This window comes from Alligator mississippiensis, chromosome 5 (assembly GCF_030867095.1).
Source record: "Alligator mississippiensis isolate rAllMis1 chromosome 5, rAllMis1, whole genome shotgun sequence".
NCBI classification, from domain to species: Eukaryota; Metazoa; Chordata; order Crocodylia; family Alligatoridae; genus Alligator; species Alligator mississippiensis.
Genome location: NC_081828.1, coordinates 156799074 through 156818722, shown reverse-complemented (window position 1 = coordinate 156818722; position 19649 = coordinate 156799074). Strand labels below are relative to the sequence as shown.

Here is a 19649-nt window from a genome sequence, read left to right as displayed (position 1 = left end):
GATCAGTATCAGCTGATATGCCTCCTTAAACAGTCAGCTATTGGTATCAGCCCCAAAAATCTCTATCGATGCACCCCTAATCAGAAGGGAAATTTTAGCCTCATGTAAATGATTATTTCTGCAGGGTTAGAAAAAGGTACTCTATAGTGAAAAAAGACTGCAGTAATAAACTGAATTACATGATAGTTCAGCAGATTTGTAACTTTCATTTTTACTGTAATAAAAAGTAATCCACTGTTGCCAACTTCCCATGCTGTTAGATTCCTTGGCAGGCACTGTTTCTTACTTATGAGATGGATCAAGGCTGGAGCTGGGAAAGATTAAAAGGAAGTGTTTTGTTTTTCTGATTATTTTTGTGGTTGTAGTTTAAGAAGTTAGGGGAGCCTTTAGATAGTCACTGACTGTTGAAAGGATAACTAGATTAACTTTCTTGCATCAGTGCTAGATGACTGAGATTGCTTTTCATAGATCAACAAGTGGCAGTCTGAGAGAACTGATGTTCATGGACATGGAAGATAAGAGCAGATAAAAAAATGTAAAACCAAGTATAGTAGCTGAAACATGCATTTTGGACTTGGACAAACTTTCAGTACAGCTTGACCCAATTTTTTTGTTTTGTTTAATATTCTAAGATAATGTAAAGTAATATTATGAAAGCTTGAGCAATTAATCTTTGAGAATAATTAAAGCCGTGTAGGCGAGTTTCTGCCTTAAGTTGCAAAATCAAACTGCAAACTGAAGTCAGCTGTAGCCTTTGTATTTCATATGTTGTAATCTGATTCATGTGATTTCTATAAGTGAAATAAACTGTTTTGTAATAAAATGAAGACCATCCAATAATGTTTAGTGGCCATACTAAAATCAAAATTACTGTTACTTACAAATAAAATATGGCTTTTAAAAGGTAAAGCAACAGCATGACTAATTGTCTTGTAAATTGATGGAATAATGTCAACATGTTAAAGATGACATTCTTTGGCATGTTTCATAGGCCAAAAATATAAGTGACTTGACCAAAGCTGAAGAGGGTTTGTCCTATGCTTGTTTTTAAAAAAAATAGCCTTACCTCACCTTTCTGTCATACCTGGTGTTTAGCAGAGGAGCAAGGTAAGGTGACTTGGATGGAGTTTCCTGCATCTCTGTGATACCGTCAGTGGTTGGTTGCTTAGATGGCTTTATTTTATATAGACTGAATCTGTGGTACAGGGGAAACCAGATACCTTTGAAGATGTTAATTTGCAGATTGAAGGTCATAGCATAGAAGGTTGTGATGTCGCAGTATAACCAAGAAAGGATTCATAATCCTAGGCCCTAGTTTCTTAAGCAGCTAAATGAGAATTGTTCCATTGAATTTGATGGGACTATATAAATATACAAGTTGTGTGTGCAGGAATCGGACATAAGAATTGGAATAGAGGGTTTCTGAGAGATTGACATTCATTATTTTTGGCTCAAGGGAAATGGATGAAGACTGAATAGTTTGGATGACTGGTACTGGGATATATAGCTTTTACATAATTATTTGACTTGTCCATGTGCTCTAAATCCATTTCTTAGTAGACAGATGTCCATACTGCAAAACAGTGTTACATCTTATGCTAAAAAAATCACTGTCCGTGTTGACATAGCAGGCCAAGGAGATATCACTGCCCTGTGATTGCCGAGCTCGCTCCAACTGTGATTGAAACTACTGGCAGCATTGGAAGAGGCTGTACTGCTGCCCGAGATGAACGTGTTCTGTGGGTTAGCTTCATTTTCCAAAGCTGGGTTTGTTTGGAACCTTCCCAAAGCCCTGAATTGACATACAGTTAAGGAATGCCGGCTATAATTAAAGTCAGTTATATTGTTGTTCATAAATTACAATAGAAGTGATGAGTTGGTAATTGTAATACTTATTTTCATGACTGTCTACATAATTTCGCAAACTATGACTACTTTTGGGAAGTTACATATAGCCTGTTAATAGCAAGAGTTGACTGAGCACTTTAAAGAAGAAAACCAGCCACGCACACACCATGCAAGTTATTGAGGAAGGTAGGACACAGAAAAATGTAGAATTTCATCTTCAGCACAGGAGATATTTACATTGAATAAGAACCAATTGATTTGTCCCTGCAGTTGGAGGGTTTGTTTGTTTTTGTGCTGGGGGTGGGGAGTGGTTGACTGCTGTAGTGTGAATGAAGTAATGCAAAAATTAAATTTTTGGTATTTAAGGTATTTCTTAAATACTTGGTGTTCAAAATGCAGAGAAAAGTGGCTATATCACAGCTATAGATTAAAAAAAAATTTTTTTTTAAATGACAGAAAGTTACCTGTAGCCTTGGGGGGGCTTGGGGGGTTGCTTGTTTTAAAAAGCAAACTAGAAAAGTGTTCCCTTTTGAAATAGAACCACACTGTGGTGAAGAGCATTGTGTTGTGTGGAAGGAACTTGGCATGCAAATGAATAAGACTGGTTCCTGCTCCAAGATGCTTGCCATATAGATTAGACAAAAGTCAGAAATGTTTGCTAGGAGAGAAGGAGGATGGGTATAGAGAAAATGGCTCATGGGAAGAACGTTGAGTACTGTAAAAGATTATAATATCTTTTTATTGTGTACACAATGCACTCAAATTTTGCTTTTCACAGTATGTTGCAGTATACATGTGATTTGTAGGAGCCAAGTCAAGCAGATAGCTAGAACAGCAAAGTAGGAGTCAGTGTGTCTACACACATGCTTTATTTACATTAATACCCATTTAAGGCATCCCCCCCCCTCCCAAAAAAAAGTGCTCTTTTGCTAATGTGAATTAAAATAGCTAATGCGCATTTTTCTAGTACTTCACAGCAGAGTGCTTTTATACACGTGCTTGGGGGGGGCAGGGGCACTTCAGTTATAGCAGCTCTGAGAGCCACTAATTCAAAGCGCCTGGAGCATCTTATGTATCAGTGCCCCTGCTCTTCAAAGTGGTGATGGGGGTGCTTCATTTATAGCTTGCTCAGGCTTCAGATAAAAGCACCCCGTCACCATTTTGAAGCACAGGAACACTGATACACGAGATGTGGGAGGCTGCTGGAGTGGTAATTATTAGGCCTGTGCGAAGCGGCTAGTATTTGCTTTGGATTTGGGGGACAGTGATTTGATTCAGTGATTCGAATCCCAGCCCAGCAATGGCTGTCTCGCCCGCTCCAGCTCCCGGCACTTTGAAAAAAAAGTGCCCAGACTCGCTGGGTGCTACCAGGCAGGGGGTGATCCCCACTGCCCCACGCTGTGGAGGTCTCTGCACGAGCCCCCCAAGGCTGCTGCAGTTGGTTGGGGTTTTTTGGGGTGGCGGGGTTCTTAAAAGGCCAGAGCTGGGGTGGGCAGATGGGCGAGTTGTGGCAGAGCCCCCCATGCAGTGTGGGGCAGGAGGGGGCAGCAGGGATCGGCCCCCCACTTGGTGAATGGGGACTTTTTTTTTTTTAAAGTACCGGGAGCTGAGGCTGGTGAGGCAGCCATGGGGGGTGGGGGCAGGCAGGAGATGGGGCCTGGTGGGGGTCCCCCCCATGGTCCCCTCCCCTCCAGTCCCCCCACCCCATACTTACTGGCATGGAATCTGGGCCCAGCTCTCTGCTGCAGTGGGTAGGGACTGCCCACATCGTTGAAGCTCTATGAATCAATTCAGACCTTTTAATTAGTTCCCCGATTCGATTTTGAGATTCAGCTACTGAATAGTCGAATCTCCTCCGAAGCAAATCAGCACCCGAAGCTTCACACAGTCCTAGTAATTACCATGCTGCAGCAAACTCGATTAATCAAGTCTGCTCTGATGCTCCAGAATTCCAGCATGTTAGAGCAGCCTCCCTGTTCATGTATAGGCACCCAGTGGTACTAGAGTTAATGTGCATTAATGAATGTGTAGGTCTGCCTCCTGTTGGATGGTTTATCTTGAAAAGTGCTTGAAGTGAATTTGTACAGCACACAAGATCTGGGAGGGCACTCACTCTAGGTGTATGGAGTGCCTGATAGGCAATCCTCTCATAAATGCCAAGTGGATGCTAGGAGGCCTACAGGGAATTGCAAAGGTGAAAGATGAAGTGCAGACAGGTTTCAGTTTTGCAAGAAATCAATTGGCACCAGAGATTCAAAGAAAGCGGTAGCCCATTCAAAGCCAAGGGCAGGGAAAAATGCTTTAGGTACAGCAGATTAGCTAGTTTTAGGATGGTATGCTATAAACCAGGGAGACTCGAGGGAAACAACGGTAACTGGGGAGCGTAAGTTTTGAGCAAGTCTGTTTTGCAGCAATGTGATGTAAACTTCAGGGAATTCCTGTTTGTTCAAAGAGTAGAGGACTTGATTTAAAAAAAAAAAAGGAAACATTCAGCCTGGGACATTTGTCAACTGACAAGAAGGAGAATGCATATTAGTAGGGACCTACTGAATTAACGGCAGAAGTAGGTTTCGTGGCAGCTCTTCCAATTTCAGGTTACCCCCGCGCATCCCTTCCCCTCCCCCCTTGTTGCTGATTGGCTGAAGGGCCCTGGTGGCCCCGCTGCTTGGTGCTGACTGGCCAGGAGGCAAAAAACGGTGCCATATTTAAATGTGCAGTTTTTGCCTCTCCACTGGTCAGGACTGAGCAGTGGGAGCCCTCTGCCAATTGTGAGGGTGCAGGGAGGGGGGTGCACAGGGGAACCTGCAAGATTAAAGAAGCCACTGCAAAGCCCATTTCCACTGTGAATTCTGTAGGTCCCTACATATTACTTCAGAAGCAAACCGACTGAGAAGTCTGTCCATTATCAAAGGTAAAAATTGTCCTTGCAATCTACAGTTTACAGGGGAAACTAAACAAAGCTTCTAGCAAAGTAACAAAAATATTGATTACAGGAATGGAGTAATTCCTTCAGCGGTTTAGAAGGAAAATGTCCACTGACAAATAATTGAGGATCAGGTCTTGGAGGGTGCATCTCTACACAGTACATTATAATATATAGACATTATATAATATTTGCTCTGAGAAGCAGGATGTTAACTTGTATGGATCCTCATATGATGAAGGAGTCTGCTTCTGGTATCCACAAGCTCATTTAGAGCTAGCTTGGGTATTTCTTTGCTAGATACCCTGCAGACACCCTAGTTTGTAAGTAGTATGCTTGTATCAGAAAGTTGGAAATGCAGCTCATGCTTGCTTGTACTACCATATTTATTAAAATAAAAGATGAGCCCATAGTCTTGGATTTGAGTACAAGGCAGCAGAGGGGAAGGTGGCTGCTGTGGCTCCTGCTCCAGCCAGGCTTGGGGTCAAAGCTGCAGCCACAGCACCCCACCTCTCCTCTGCCCTTCCACCCACATTCACAGCTCCAGCACCACTCTAGTTCAGGGCATGGAGCACATGATGACACTGGCCCCTGCCCAGCCAGGGGTGGCTGTGGTGGTGGTGGCAAGTCCAGGGCTGGGGCAGTTGCAACTGCTGCCTAGCTAGGTGAGGACTGGAGCCACCACATGTTCTGCATCCTGGGCCAGAGCTGCAACTGAGGTTAAACAGTAGCTGGGGGGTGGAGGGGTACGGCAAGTAGCAAGGGTCAAGCTATTTGACTCCTCTGCTGCTTTCTCCACTGCAGTGATGGGGGTGATGAATTTTAAGACAACCCTCCAATAGGTAGATTCTAGACATGGAAAGTTATAGGTGGTCCATGTCTAGAATCTAGTTATTCGAGAGCTTTCTTGAATCGGTGTCGGACCTGGGGCCAATTTTGTTCTAGGTCTTCATCAATGACCTGGAAGATGACAGAGTATGTGCTCAGCAAGTTTGCAGCTGACACCAAACCAGAGTGGGGAGGGGGTTAGTAGTTGTGTTGCCAGCAGGTCAAGGGGAGTGATTGTTCCCCTCTATTCAGCACTGGTGAGGCCACATCTGGAGTACTGTGTTTGCTTTTGCCCTGCCACTCACAGAAAGGATGTGGGCAAATTGGAGAGGGTCTAGCAGAGGGCAAGAAAATAGTGAGGGGGCTGGGGGACATAACTTCTGAGGAAAGACTTAGGAAACTAGGCTTATTTAGTCTAGAGAAGAAGAGACAGATGGGATTTAATACCAGCTTTCAGCTACCTGAAGCAGGGTTTGAAAAAGGATGAAACTAGATTGTTCTCAGTGGTGGCTGATGACAGAACAAGGAGCAATGGTCTCAAGTTGCAGCAAGGGAAGTTTAGGTTAAATATCAGGAAGAATTTTCCTACTGTAAAACACTGGAACAGGTTACCCAGAGAGGTGGTGGAAGCTCCATCCTTGGAGTTTAAGACCTGGATGGACAAAGCTTTGGCTGGGTGATCTAGTTGGGGATGGTCCTGCCTTGAGCAGGGAGTTGGATTAGAAGGGACTCCTGAGGTCCCTTCCAGCCCTAGTTTTCTATGAATTCAAAGTATATTCAGATACCAGAGATTAAACCTCTTATTCCCTCCCAATAGAAGTTGTGCTGCCTGTTTCACTTATATTGCAATAGCAGCTTCCTAGTTGTTACTGCTACATAATGATATAATGGATAAGAAGCTAATGAGAGACACCATTGTTAGATCACCTAAAGCAAAGAATAAATACAATGCTTATGTACAGTCTTAAACTGTATTACAATAGTTTTGTTCTCCTCCCACTCCCCAAAACTTCATCATAAACAGCTTCTTTCTTCCAAAAAGTGAGTTTTGTTATGCACTAGGGTATGGGCAGTTTTACTTATGGGTTGGCTACCCAGAGCACAGGTATAGTCTCAGCCAGGGAGCTGAAGTTCAGAGGGGCATGGTGTCATACTGGATTTAGAAGTCATAGCCAAAGTTAGATAAGCTGGGGTCAGAAACCAAAGCCAAAGACAAGGTAAGCTGAGGGGTAACTGATAGCCAGAGCTGAAGGTCGAATCAGAATCACAAGCAGAGAACCAGAACCAAGGCATACCAGAGGGCTTACCAGAATGGAAGCTGGAGTTAAACTAGAAGATCAGCAAAGACATGCATAGCCCATCAAGTACAAAAACTGATACTTTTGCCCACACAAGGAGAATGGGCTAGGCTGGGCCTGGCTTTTAAGAGCTGGAAGAGCTAGGGCCTGCTGCCCCTGGCTCACTCAGCCCAGCTGGGACCAGGGCCTGCTCTGAGCTTGCTGCAGGTGGGGATGTTTTGTTTTGGGGATGACTTGACCTGATCTCCTAATTGGGACTGGCTGAGTCTAGGATTCTGGCCTGGCCTTATTACAGATTTTTGGAGGATAGAAAACAGCTGGAAGGGGCCATATTGTCTTTCATTAAGCATAAAACTTGAAGCCTTGAACTGTAACACATTTTCTCTCTTCTGCTTTAAAATTATTGTACTTTGCAGCTATAAGTTACTGTTATTCCAGTGTTAAAAATTTGTGAACTGAAGCTGCGAGTATAAGTGGATTGTACCTTAGAACTGAAGCTTCCAAAATTGCTAATCTGCAAAGTTGATCCAAAGTCTGTCTTACAGTCTCAATGAAATCAGTGGATTGAGATGAGATGAGGCTCTAAATCCACTTTTCCAGAGGTGTCAGACATCCAGTACATTCAACCTAATGATGAGTCTGAATGGCAGATTCACAGGCAACAAATTTTAATCATGTTTATGAAGAAAAACTTTCAAATACGAACTACAAGTTCTCTTCATGAGTCTGTGTGCAGTCTGAAACTGTAGTTCTGAAAACTCTGAATTTCCCTACTCTCTGGAACTCTTTTGGTATTGATGCTGACACCTAGAATGACATATTTTGAATGTTAACATTAACTACTTCATTGTTGATCATTCTGTGAATGTGTATTAAATCCATAGGGCATGAATTAGGAGTTCCTGCAGAAAAAAGTGGGGCGGGGGTGGGAATTGGGAAAAAGGGCTAGAAACACAATGGCAAGAGGAAAGCTGTGTTAGGCTGAAGTCAGGCAGAAGGTAGGACAGAGTGGCATCTTTGCAATTAACTGGTCAAGGAAGTACGAGCTTTTATAGACAATTCTCAATCAGGAGAATGAAGTCAGTATGAAGTGGAGTCCTGGTCCATGACTGAAGCTCCTAGACATTACTGTAATGTCTGTCCTAAAGGAAAAGGAACAAAGCAGAGCTAGTTCTGGTGCTGAAGTGTGTGCTACTTGATGCATGCTGCTAACAGCAACAGGAAAGTACTAAAAATAACTATAAATGAATTAAAACAACCTTACATCAAACAAATGTTATGGTTGCAAAATCAGATACTCAAAAGTTAGAAAACACCAGGAGTAAGGTTGTCTGTGCAACTGTAAGTTAGTAGCCTTGTGCATATGAATTATGATAATCATTCATTACATGTTGTTTTATCTACAATTTCTAATGGTTAATTATTGCAAGAAAGTTGGAGTCTCCTTTTGGTCTTTGTGCAAACCTCCTATTGACATTATTGGTGGCTCTACTATGAACTGAGGAGAGTATATGATCTTTTATTTATAATCAGTTTAATTTGTGTTCTCCAAGATAGGGTTGTGGAACAAGGAAGGTAAAACATTCATTGACTCATTACACCTGCTGTCATTTGGAGCCTGCATTTCCTGCTGTGCCATAACATTCTGTTCTGCAGATGAAGATATGCATTATAGAGATGTCTTCTTATATCTCATTCAGATTGATTCATCTGGTCATTCTTCCTCTGCTCCAATAACCTGTAAAATGCAGTTGAATTGTGTATCACTACAACCAATAACATATAGTTGTCTTGGATATGAAAACAGAAGTCTTGTGATTTTTTTGTTTTTCTTCATATACAAATATTCTAAACCCACAAAACGTAAAATAAGTGTATGTCAAGGAATAACCATTGAAAAAGAACAATTTAAAGAGGACCCTATGAGTGAACTTTGGTTTCATTTTATGAAATCAAAATAATGCATTTCTGTTTTAGTGTAATCGTCTCCTGTGTTTGAGAATGTCCATAGGTAGGTTCAGGGTCTACATGTCAAATTGGAGATACATTGTGTGCTTTTTACATGCTACACACAGGATTCTCCCTTAACATAATTCCCAGTCTGTTTGTCATGCTATAAAATTTATATTTAATTAATCTAGTTGTACAGATGAGCTGATTGAGATTATCTATCTATCTATCTATCTATCTATCTATCTATCTATCTATTATTTGAAGTAATATCTTCTGACTGTATAAAGTAGATATGTATTTTAAAGATTATATTGGCATACTCAATATAATTGTTCTGCCATCTTTAGGATGTAGACTGGAAAGTGAGTCAGGAAGCTTTGGACTACTCTTATTCTCACAAAGGAAATGAACAATCAAACTTGCAAAAGCGGAAGGAAGAAGAGATAAAGCAACTGCATAATGAAGAGAATGAAAAAAGAAATAAAACTGATGGGGAAGAGAGTGATAACAGAGATTTTAGCACTGAGGTAAGAGTAATTAAAAAACAAACTGGGTGAATAGTGTTGTGGAAACACACGCAGCATACTTTTGGGTCAGGTCAGCAGAAGCTTTTATTCAAAAGAAACTACAGCTGTAGGGGGGATTCCAAAGTGACATGGATTTCCCAAGCACTTGGAAGGGGTCCCCCCCCCCCAAGAGTAAAATCAGGAGGCTTATATACTTTTTAACAGTTGCTTACAACTCACATGATCATATAGTGAAATTAGCATGAAAAGCGGCTATAATATTACTTCATTATTTCTTTGCTGTAATCAGGATGGGAACTAATGGGGGAGGCGAGGTTAGTTCACAAACCTCCTTCTTGCACCTGGAAATCAGATTTGTACATACTTTTTTGCTATCTTCAAGGCCGCGGTGAGCGAAGCAGTTGCAGAGGAGTTACAAAGAATAAACACTTCCTCTTGTCTGTTCTACTATACAGAGCCAGCAATTCTCCACAAAGCGGTTATGTCATCTTATAACTAAAATAATCAAAGTTTAAGGCATATATTTTTTTCTGATTCCACAATAGTTTTCAAAACAAATATTTGAATATCCTGTGGTCAACTTGTTCTGTGCATGCTGCTAGGAAAAATAGCAGAAGAGCGAAAGCAAAATGACAGCCTGTGAATAAGACATTCCCCGTTCGTCTTCCTAGGAGTTAGGTTTCCATACACCAGTCCTTCTAAAATGAATATAATTAGTCTCTTAGAAACTATATTTAATTCTATTCTAGAAGGTTATTCCAGAGAAGCAGTTTTTAAAGTTGGGCACGTTGGTATTTGAGAGAAGGATGTTAAAGTATTTTAGTTTCACTGTTTATGGTTTATCTAGCTCTTCATTCCTACAAGTTTATGTTACATGTTACAGGGTTGATTTTTTTTTTTAACATTAAATAAAGGGAGTCTTGCTTGGGCATATCTAAGCATGTTTATGGTAGATTGAAGGAGTAAAATGGACACTGAGAGTGCTTCCACAAGTTACATTTTTTGCGCTATCAGGCCCCTGAAAGTGCTCTACAGCCATGACGTAACACACGTACACAGCTGCAGAGCGCTTTTAGAATGGCCAATCGCACGAAAAATTTACCCTGGTCAAATGAGGTAATGGATGAAGATGCTGTAAAGCAGAGTGCCTTAGGAAACTTGTGTTCCCTCCTGGGTTAACTTTTCCTGCTTTGTGGGGCTGGGCTCATGCTCAGGCCCCAGTGAGTGCCCTGATTCCAAGGCTGTCAGCTGGGGAGGGAGGGAAAAGGAAAGGGACCAGCCAACATGGTACTGCCAGCTGCTTCATCTGGCCAACGCTGGAGGGTGGGGGGGGGCAAGGTGGAACAGAGCCCCCTCACCTCAGTCTCCCTCCCCCCTGCTACCCCTGCTCGGGTATTGGAGGGAGCTGGGCCTTACCCGAGAGGCAAGGGGGGGGACTCCCTTCCCCCACCTCTGGCCTGGGCCTTTTGACAGTAGCAGCACGGAGCTGCCGGCTGCTTTCAATAGTCAAAGCTGAGGGCAAGGTAGAACAGAGCCCCCTTGCCTTGCAGGCCTGGCCTATCTCCCCCCCTGTCACAACCCAAGGGTGTGATTTTTGTTTGTGTGTGCTTCGGCACTGCTGAATTATTTCCCGCCACTCGTAGCTTTCTTTGCAGGGTGCATTTCTAAGTTGCAAAAAGAGAAATGCACGCTGCAAGGAGTTCCCGCCATTTGTATTTAAATTTGTGCCCCACTATTGGCCAGTTCTAAATTATTCCTACGTGGCGGCTAGTGATTGGCTTGCTAACCGTATAAGAGGCTTGAGTGGTTTCCGCCCAAGTTGGAGGACTCCATAACTATCAGGAGGAGAACTTCACATCTCGTGAAGATCTCTAAGCGCTGCGGAGCCTATCGGACCCAGCGTGTATCTCAAGAAGGCTATAGGGGTCTGATCAACCTCTCGCCTCTCCCCATCGCCGCCTGATCCCTTGACGTACCCTTCCCTGCGCGCAAGTTCCATGGAGCCTAGCAAACTTCGTGTGAGTGAATCCAGGGCTCTACCCGGGTTTGAGTCCTGCAGGTTTATCTTCCTGTCACCGAAACCCCATTGCGACGTACCCTCATGTTCTGCAGATTCGAGTTTTGTTATGTTTTGTAACTGCAACTCAAGCAAGTTTTCCTGCCTGCACCGCGACCATCTTCGGTGTAAGTAAAATAATCTTAAATCAACCACTAAGCGTCCGTGTCTAATTCTAGCGTACCACCTGCCTTCCCCGACCCGGCGTGTCCGGGCTGCTGGCCACAGCCCGCCGCGCGGAAAAAGGGCCTCGGACCGCTCCCGGCCCGCACACACCCCAATACCCCAGCTGGGGTAGTTGTAAGGGGCCCATGAAGCAAGGGGGCTCCTTTCCACTCAGCAGCCCCCTTCCAGCTTTGGCCAGGCAAAGCAGCTGGCAGCTCTGTGCTGGCTGTTCCCTTTCCTTCCTCCCTCCCCCAGTGACAGCCCCGGAGCTGGGGGATGGGGCAGGGTGAGGCTAAGGAGGGGGTGGTTCAGCAGCCTCCTTGAAAGCTGCTGGAGCACCCCTGTCTGCTGGCTAGGGCTGGTGCAGGCAGGCTCCAACCCTGCATCCCAATCTCTGCCCTCTCCTCCACACCCCAGCAGCTTCCCCCAACTGACCCAGAAGGCAAACTTCTGGGTAGAGTAGGAGTCTCTAACTCATGGTGTATTTTTGTAAAGCACCATGAGTTAGAGTGGGCCCCTAAACGTCTGTAGGCACCCTAAGGTTGCTATAGTAAATCAGAAAGGTACTCCTGGCCCATGTCTCAATGAAATCTGTTATGTGGTAGCTACTCCTTTTTCCATCTGAGAGGTGAGAATTTTATACTGGCTTTTCTTACCAGTGGCTCTGCTTTGTCTTGTGACCTGTCTGCTGTTTACTTTCAGTGGACTTAGAGCAGGGGTGGGCAATTATTTCAGCTGGAGGGCCACTTAATGAGTTTTGGGGAGCTGTCAAAGGCAACAAGGGTAGCCCCGCCCCTTGACAGGTGCCCTGCCCCCTGGTTGCCATCTTGGGACCGGAAGCCCCACCCCTACCCCTACTCCTACCCCCTGACCTTTGGCACTGGATGTCCCTGCCCTTGTTCCTGGAAATACTCCTTTTGGGAAGGGGGTTTGCAATCTTGTAACTGGAAAAAAACAAATTCTATGCTAAAAACAACATCCACAATAACATATTTTAATTTTATTTTAAAAAAATATTTTTGTCCTGATTTGTATGTTTGTACTATGTATATAGAGGTGACTGGATAATAGCTCAAAATGAAGTCTTACTCTTGTATAATGGGGGAGAGTATGTAGAGGACTGGGGAGGTATGGATGGGTGCATATGGGATTTGTGGGGGGCTGTCAGTGTGTGTGTGTGTGTGTGTGTGTGTGTGTGTGTCGGGGGGGAAGGGTGTGGGTGGGTATAGGGTTTGTGGTGGGGTGTGTGCACATAGCAGTAAGCAAGGCTCCCCTCCAGAGGCATGCAGGTGTGTGGGGGGGGTGCATGTGGGGAGGGGTGTGGGGGAGGTTATGGGTGGGTGCAGTGTCTGTGGGGTGTGTGATTTGTACGTGGGGGAGGATGTGGTTCTGGGGTTTGTGGGCGAGGGTTTGTGGGTATGGTAGCGTGTGCATGGGAGCCCCCCATGCACACCCCCCTGAGCCAGTCAGCACCTGCCCTCACCCTGCAACAGCCTGGAGCCTGTGTGCCCTTCAGCGCCTCCCTACCACTGTCAACAGTGCACAGCTCCAGCCCTGTCCCATGCCCACTCCGAACTCACCCTGGCAGGAGCAGATCAGCTAGAACCCACATGCACAGCCCCAACCCCAGCCCGCCCCTTGCTTGCTCTACACGGCCCGCCTGTGGCACATCTTGTCATCCCTTGGGCATGCAGCAGGGCTGGGACAACTCCACGGCTGGACTGCCTTTCTAGGCAGCCCAGGTGGCAGTGGCTCCTTCGGGTTGCCACTGCCGCTGGCCTCAGCCCCATGGTACCAGTGGGAACCCATGCGCACAGCCCCGACCTGACCCGCCCTGCACTTGCTCTAGACTTGCCAGTGTTGAGCAGTGGCAGCAGTAGTGACAGTCAGACAGAAACTGTTCCTCAGAGTAAGAGAACAGCAGCCTCTCCCCTTTGCCGCTGCTGGGCCCTTCTTGCTGCAGCCACTTGGAGCTCATGCTGGGCTGCCCTGCATCTCCGGTGCTGTCACCGCTGCCTCCGGGCTGCCCAGTACGGCAGCAGTGGCAGCACAGAGCAGACACAAGGCAGCCCGGTGCAGGCTTCGGGTGGCTGCAGCAGGAAGGGCCTGGTAGCAGCAAGGGGAAGGGGCCACTTTTCCCCCACCCAGGAACAGTTTCTGCCCGGCAACCACCTCTGCTTTCACTGCTGGCAAGTGTGGAGCAGGCAGGGGTGGGGCTGGGTGGGGCAGGCAGGGGTGGGAGTGGAAATTTTGGACATACCCTTGGCATCCACCCTCCACCACTATGAAACAGGACACTGGGCTAGGTAGGTCTATGATCTGACCCAATAAATGGCAGTTTCTTACGTTCTAACACTTTGTTTAAAAAACAATGATATCTTTCTTTTTAAGAGCATAACTGAGAACAACTCGCTTCTGAGTCTTCAGAAGAGCTAATACAGGGTTACTCTTTTGGAGAAATATGGCAAGATCTTCTCTCACCTGAGCTACAGGTAAGTGGATCAGAGAACATTATGTGAATATACTGTATTTTGCTTTTAAAAAATGTATACATTGTCTCTAATTTGTATAAGGGCGTCTTAACTTGTTTATCCAGTGCACTGCAGACTGGAAACCCCATTTGTAAGCCCAACTAAGTACAACTTGGCTACGGTGAAATTCTTTGCAATGCATTTCATAGTTAATGAAATGGAGAAGGCTTTTCTTCAAGTGGTTGTTCATATGCATGTTTTCCCTGTGGGTACTCATGTGCTTCAGCCACTATAGCTTGGAGACTTTTTGGTGCTAGTAGTATCCATAAATGACATGCACATCTCCACTCTCCATGTGCTCAACATTGAAGGCATAGACGTCAGTGTGCAGAGGTGTAACAAAGTAGTTTGGTATGAGTAGTCGGAGTATGGTGCCTATACACGGGGGCAGCATCAATTTCTGTGTAGTTCCGTGCAATTGTGCAGTGGCAACCACTTTTTTTTTGCCCCCAAGTTAGCATCTGGGGGAGCTGCCCGGGTGCCCACCCTTGTTACGCTACTGGCACAATCAGTTTCCCACTCTTCAGTCCTCCTCAGCTGCCCCGGCTTGCTTAAAAGGCAGCACTCTTTCTAGTCTGCTCACATGTAGACTATGGCCCTTTGAACATTTTTTGCACCTATTTTTCTTCCTTGTCATTTTCCCCTGTTTTCTGCTGTCCTTGAGACTGCTCTCTTGCTTTCTTCAATACAATTTTCCATTGATTTTTTTTTTTTTCAGTTCTCCATCATGTACTTTATTACAGTCTCAGGCCCTCTTTTAACAGTCAACCATGTGGTATTTCTTCCCCAACCGTCCTCACATCCTTTAAATTACTTTTTTATAATTGAAAATCTTTTGCTTTTTAAAAAGGCAGTCATTTCAGTACTACATCTCTCATAAAACTTGCCAAAAACTTGTGTCAAATTACGAGTGGTTGTGAAAGGGTTAACAGTGGGCTGCACTGCCGCCCCCCCCCCCCCCCCCCCACACACACACACACACCCTGTTTCCAGGAAGGCACAGAGAAACTAGCAGCCATCTTGTAGCACAGTGTCTTCATGAAAAAGCCAGCTCTAGGTCATGGCTCTGGAAAAACCTTTTTTTCTATATTCTGCCTTTCAAAAAAACAAGGCACACATCTTATTTGGGGACATGTGGCATTAGGCTGTGGCCTTGAACCCAGGGCCTTGGTCTGCCTGGCAAAGTGGCTCACCCTGGTCTGCCACCTCCCTAATGGATCACTGGGGTAGACCCAGCTGGCCAGAACCCTCCATCTGGGCCTAGGTGTACACCCACACTCTGCCACTGAAGTGGCCAGCCAAAGTCAGCTGACATCTTACCCCTTCCCATATAGGACCCTGGCCTGGAAGTGGAAGTGCTCAGGAAACAAGGTGCAACCTTGTACCTAGGCTGCTGCGCCCTTGGATTGTGTTGCGGCTGAGTCTAACCAATTCTTTGAAAACTTGACCTAGCTAGCCTCCTGACCTCACATTCTGCCTGACCTCTTGGACCTCCAGTTTGGTTTCCCAGACAGATCTCCTGGGATCTTCTGGCTACTTCCAACTCTGACCCAGACCTTGGTGCCTGCAGCCCATCACAAGTTGCCTGGACCACCACATGTGGCAAAGGGGGTTCAGCATGGAGGCAGATTCTGTACTGGTGCCCCCAGATCCACTCAGGCCAGAACAGTTGGCAGATAGCTTTTGCTCTGAAGATGCTAAAAGATCAGGTCTGGCAGGTGTTGGTGGAGAATAGGTCCCTCTGCTCCCATGTCTACCAGCTCTACAGTGAGGTTTCCATGTGTCAGCCTCCCACCTGGAACCCCACTTACCAGTCCCTTTACCAGCAAGGTACGATGGTGTCAGGCTGTGTTTCCACGGGTTCCTCATGCAATACCTCAGCCTATTCATAGCCCAACCTGAGCTCTACTCTGGAAACACATTAAGGGTGAGGCTAGTGGTTAGTCTCTTAACAGGAGATGCTCTGAAGTGGGCTGCACCTTTGGTGGAGCACAATAATCCAGTTCCAGATTGAAGAGCATTCCTCACGGACTTCACAGCCATGTTTAGAGACCCTCACCCAGTCTGGACAGTGGAGGTTGTGCTGTGGTCCCTACATCAGGGGGAAGATTCTGTTACAGTGAATGCTTCCCTCTTGTGCTACTATGCAGCGCACACCTGATGGAATGAACCAGCCCAACTCCCTTATTTCTGCTGGGGACCACGGGTGATCAAAGACAAACTGGCTTGGTGGAAACACCCTCAGAATTTGTGTGTGTGGACCTGGCTGTCCAGATTGACCTCTGCTTCTGGGAACTCAGAGAGGAAAAGAAAGAAGCCTTGATCCCTCCCGGGTCTTACTGTACTATGGTAGCTCCCGACCCCATGCTAGCAGGTAGGGGCTCTGACACCCCATACCAGAAGAATGGGAACACCACCAGCAGTAGCAGTAGTGCAATGATGATGGGGCCTCCGGACAAAAGCACACCACATGCCCCCAGAGAAGAGGTCAAGATGAATGAGTGATCCCAGGCCTGGTAAAGGGAACTGTCTCAGAGTCATCCAGAGTCCTCAAGGCATCCCTAGCCCATGAAGTTTGTGTAATACCCAGCCCAAAAAAGGCCCAGGTACTGTTATCTGCCCACCTCCAAGTCCTGGGTCAGAACCACTCATTCCCTGTGATGACCATCCTGCTAGACTCTGGAGCTGCAGGTAATTTCATAGACGAGGCCATGATACGAAGGCTACAAATTCTGTGAAGGGGATGATACAAACCTGAAACCATAGAGCTCATAGATGGCTTGCCCCTGGCTTTGAGGCCTATGGAATGGGAAACCTCCACCCTCAAGATGAATCTCCTGCTACACAGGGAAACTATATGCTTTGGGGCCATTTGCTCCCTGCACTACCCTTAATTGTAGGGTGCCCCTGGTTTGTGTGCGACAACCTACTAATCAGGTGGAGAGCCTGGGAGGTCCACCTGAACTCAGACTACTGCCAGCAATGCTGTAGGAAGACAAGGGGGACAGATCCCCCTACAATCCAAACTAGAGGCCTGCCTGCTGCAGCCCCTCCAGAGGTGCCATTTCCAGAACCCATTTGCCCAGGAAACACCAGGAGTTCACAGACTTCTTTTAAAAAAAACCCAAAACAGATGTTCTTCCTTCACATCAATATTACAAGGTTCCTATCAACCTACAGCCAGGAGCAAAAATTCCTATGGGTTGTATTCACGCTATGTCAGAGCCTGAACTCTCCACCCTCTGCAAGTACCTAGGTGAGAACCTGGCCTGGGGTTTTATACACAGGTCCACTTTACCTGTGGGAGCCCCTGTCCTGATTATTTAAAAAAAAAAGGATGGGAATGTTTGTTTATGCATCTATTATCAGGCACTGAACCAGTTTATGTTTCATAATCAGTAACTTCTACCCCTCATCCCAGAGCTGCTTGATTAGCTCAAAATGGCTTGAATCTACATCAAACTTGATCTTCAGGGAGTCTATAAGCTGGTGCGACTCTGTGCTGGGGATGAATGGAAGACTGCTTTTAGGGCAGTATGGGCATTTTGAAGACCTAGTCAAGCCCTTTGGACCACCTAACACCCCAACTCCTTTCCAACACCTTCTCAGCAACATGCTATGAGACCTACTGGACCAATTTGTAATTGCCTACCTGGACAACATTCTGATTTTCTCAGAAGAACCTAGCTGGCATGCAACACACCTCTGAATAGTACTGGAAAGACTGTGCCAACATGGCCTGTTTGCCAGATTAGAGAAATGTACTTTCAACCAAATGACAATCAAGCTTCTTGGATTTGTTCTATTTCCAGAAGGCCTGAAAATGGACCCGAGGAAGGTTCAGGCCACCTGTGAGTGGAAACCCCATCAAATGTCAAAGAGCTCCAGAGATTCCTAGGATTTGTGGCTTTTACCATAGATTAATTACAAACTTTGCCTGGCTGGTAAATCTCCTTACAGAGTTATTGTGGAAGAACGCCAGTTCTACTGGTCCAAGGAGCACCAGCAAATGTGCAGGCACCTGAAATAGGCCTTCACCTCTGCCACTGTGTTTGCCCATCCAGACCCTGCCCTGTCACGTATGATAGAAACAGATGCATCTAACACCACTATAGGTGTAGTGCTCTCCCAACGGCAGAGCCTAGAACAGACCCTACACCCTTGCTCTTTCTTTTCCAGAAAACTTACCACAACAGAACAGAATTATGAGATCCTGGATTGGGAATGCCTGACCACCTGCATGGTCTTTGGGGAATGGCAGCACTGCCTTGAAGGAGTGCAACACAAGATACAGGTCCTCACAGACCAAAAGAATCTAGAATACTTTTGCAGGAATCTAGAATACTTTACCCAGACAGAGCCTATGGTCCCAGCCTCCACACAGACGGAGCCCTTGACTCTAGGCTGCAAGGGCTGCCTTGGCATGTCTGCTGGAGATTGGGAGCTGGGGCACTGGCAACCCCACTTGTGGGATGTGCTCACTGGTGGAGACTCTGGTGGGCTGGGTAAGGGAGCTCTAGGAGAAGGTAAACAGGCTGTGAGTCATCAGGGAACATGAGGTCGAGATAGAAGTATACTGCCAGGTCCTGCACCTGGAGAAGTATGCCAGGGAAACCAGGCAGAAGAACAGGTTTGAGCAAGATGACCCAACCAACGACAGGTGGAAATTGGTCACATCAGGCCCAAAGCCACAAGGTGTATCAGTTGCTCCACCAATAGCCCTACACAACAGCTATGCAGCTCTCACAGCATCGATGGACGGGGCAACCATGTCCTCTACACTGCAAACAGGATGGGAACAGCCACTCCCCCAACAGAGGCTCCTAATTTAAAGCAGGCAGTCATGGGATTACAGGGAATGTTCACTTGTGAATTAGAAATTGGCTTAAAGACCAAGGCAGACTGTGAGGAAGTACAGAAGGATCTGGATGAAATGGACAACTAGGAGATGAAATTCAATATAGATAAGTGTAAAGTGATGCCCCTGGGCAAAAGTAACCCAAACTATACCAGCACTATGATGAGCTCTACACATTAGCTGTTAATACACAGGGAGTCATTGTGGATAGTTTGCTAAAAACATCAGCTCAGTGCTCAGCAGCTGTCAAAAAGCTATCAAACAAATTATTAAGACGGGAACTGTAAACAAAACTGAAAGTATCATCATGCCAGAAGCATGGGCAATAAACAGCAGGAACTGACTCTTCTCCTAGCAGATGAGGAATTTGACCTCATTGGTTTGACAGAGACCTGGTGGGATGAGACTTATGATTGGGCAGTGGATATTGAGGGCCATAGGCTCTACAGGAAGGATCAAGCTGGGAAGAAGGGAGGAGGGGTGGCCTTCTATGTGAAAGAGTAGTACCCTTCCCTGCAGGTCACGCTGGAGTGCAGGAAGGGGTCCCTCGAGACCCTCTGGGTCAAGATACAAGAGGGTTCAGGAGAGGGAGACCAGATAGTGGGAGTCTACTACAGACCTCCTTCCTAAGAAAAGGAGGACAATCAGGCATTCTCCTGGGA

At 45.9% G+C, this 19649-nt stretch overlaps 1 protein-coding gene across 1 annotated transcript in view; it reads left to right on the top strand.

The window, feature by feature from the left end:
* NFE2L3 (NFE2 like bZIP transcription factor 3) overlaps positions 1-19649 on the top strand; it is a gene marked incomplete at its 5' end in the record, with an annotated part of 36734 nt that overhangs the window by 1386 nt on the left and 15699 nt on the right. The window contains 1 exon segment of the mRNA XM_059729360.1: positions 9198-9377. Coding sequence (XP_059585343.1) covers positions 9198-9377 — 180 coding nt within the window.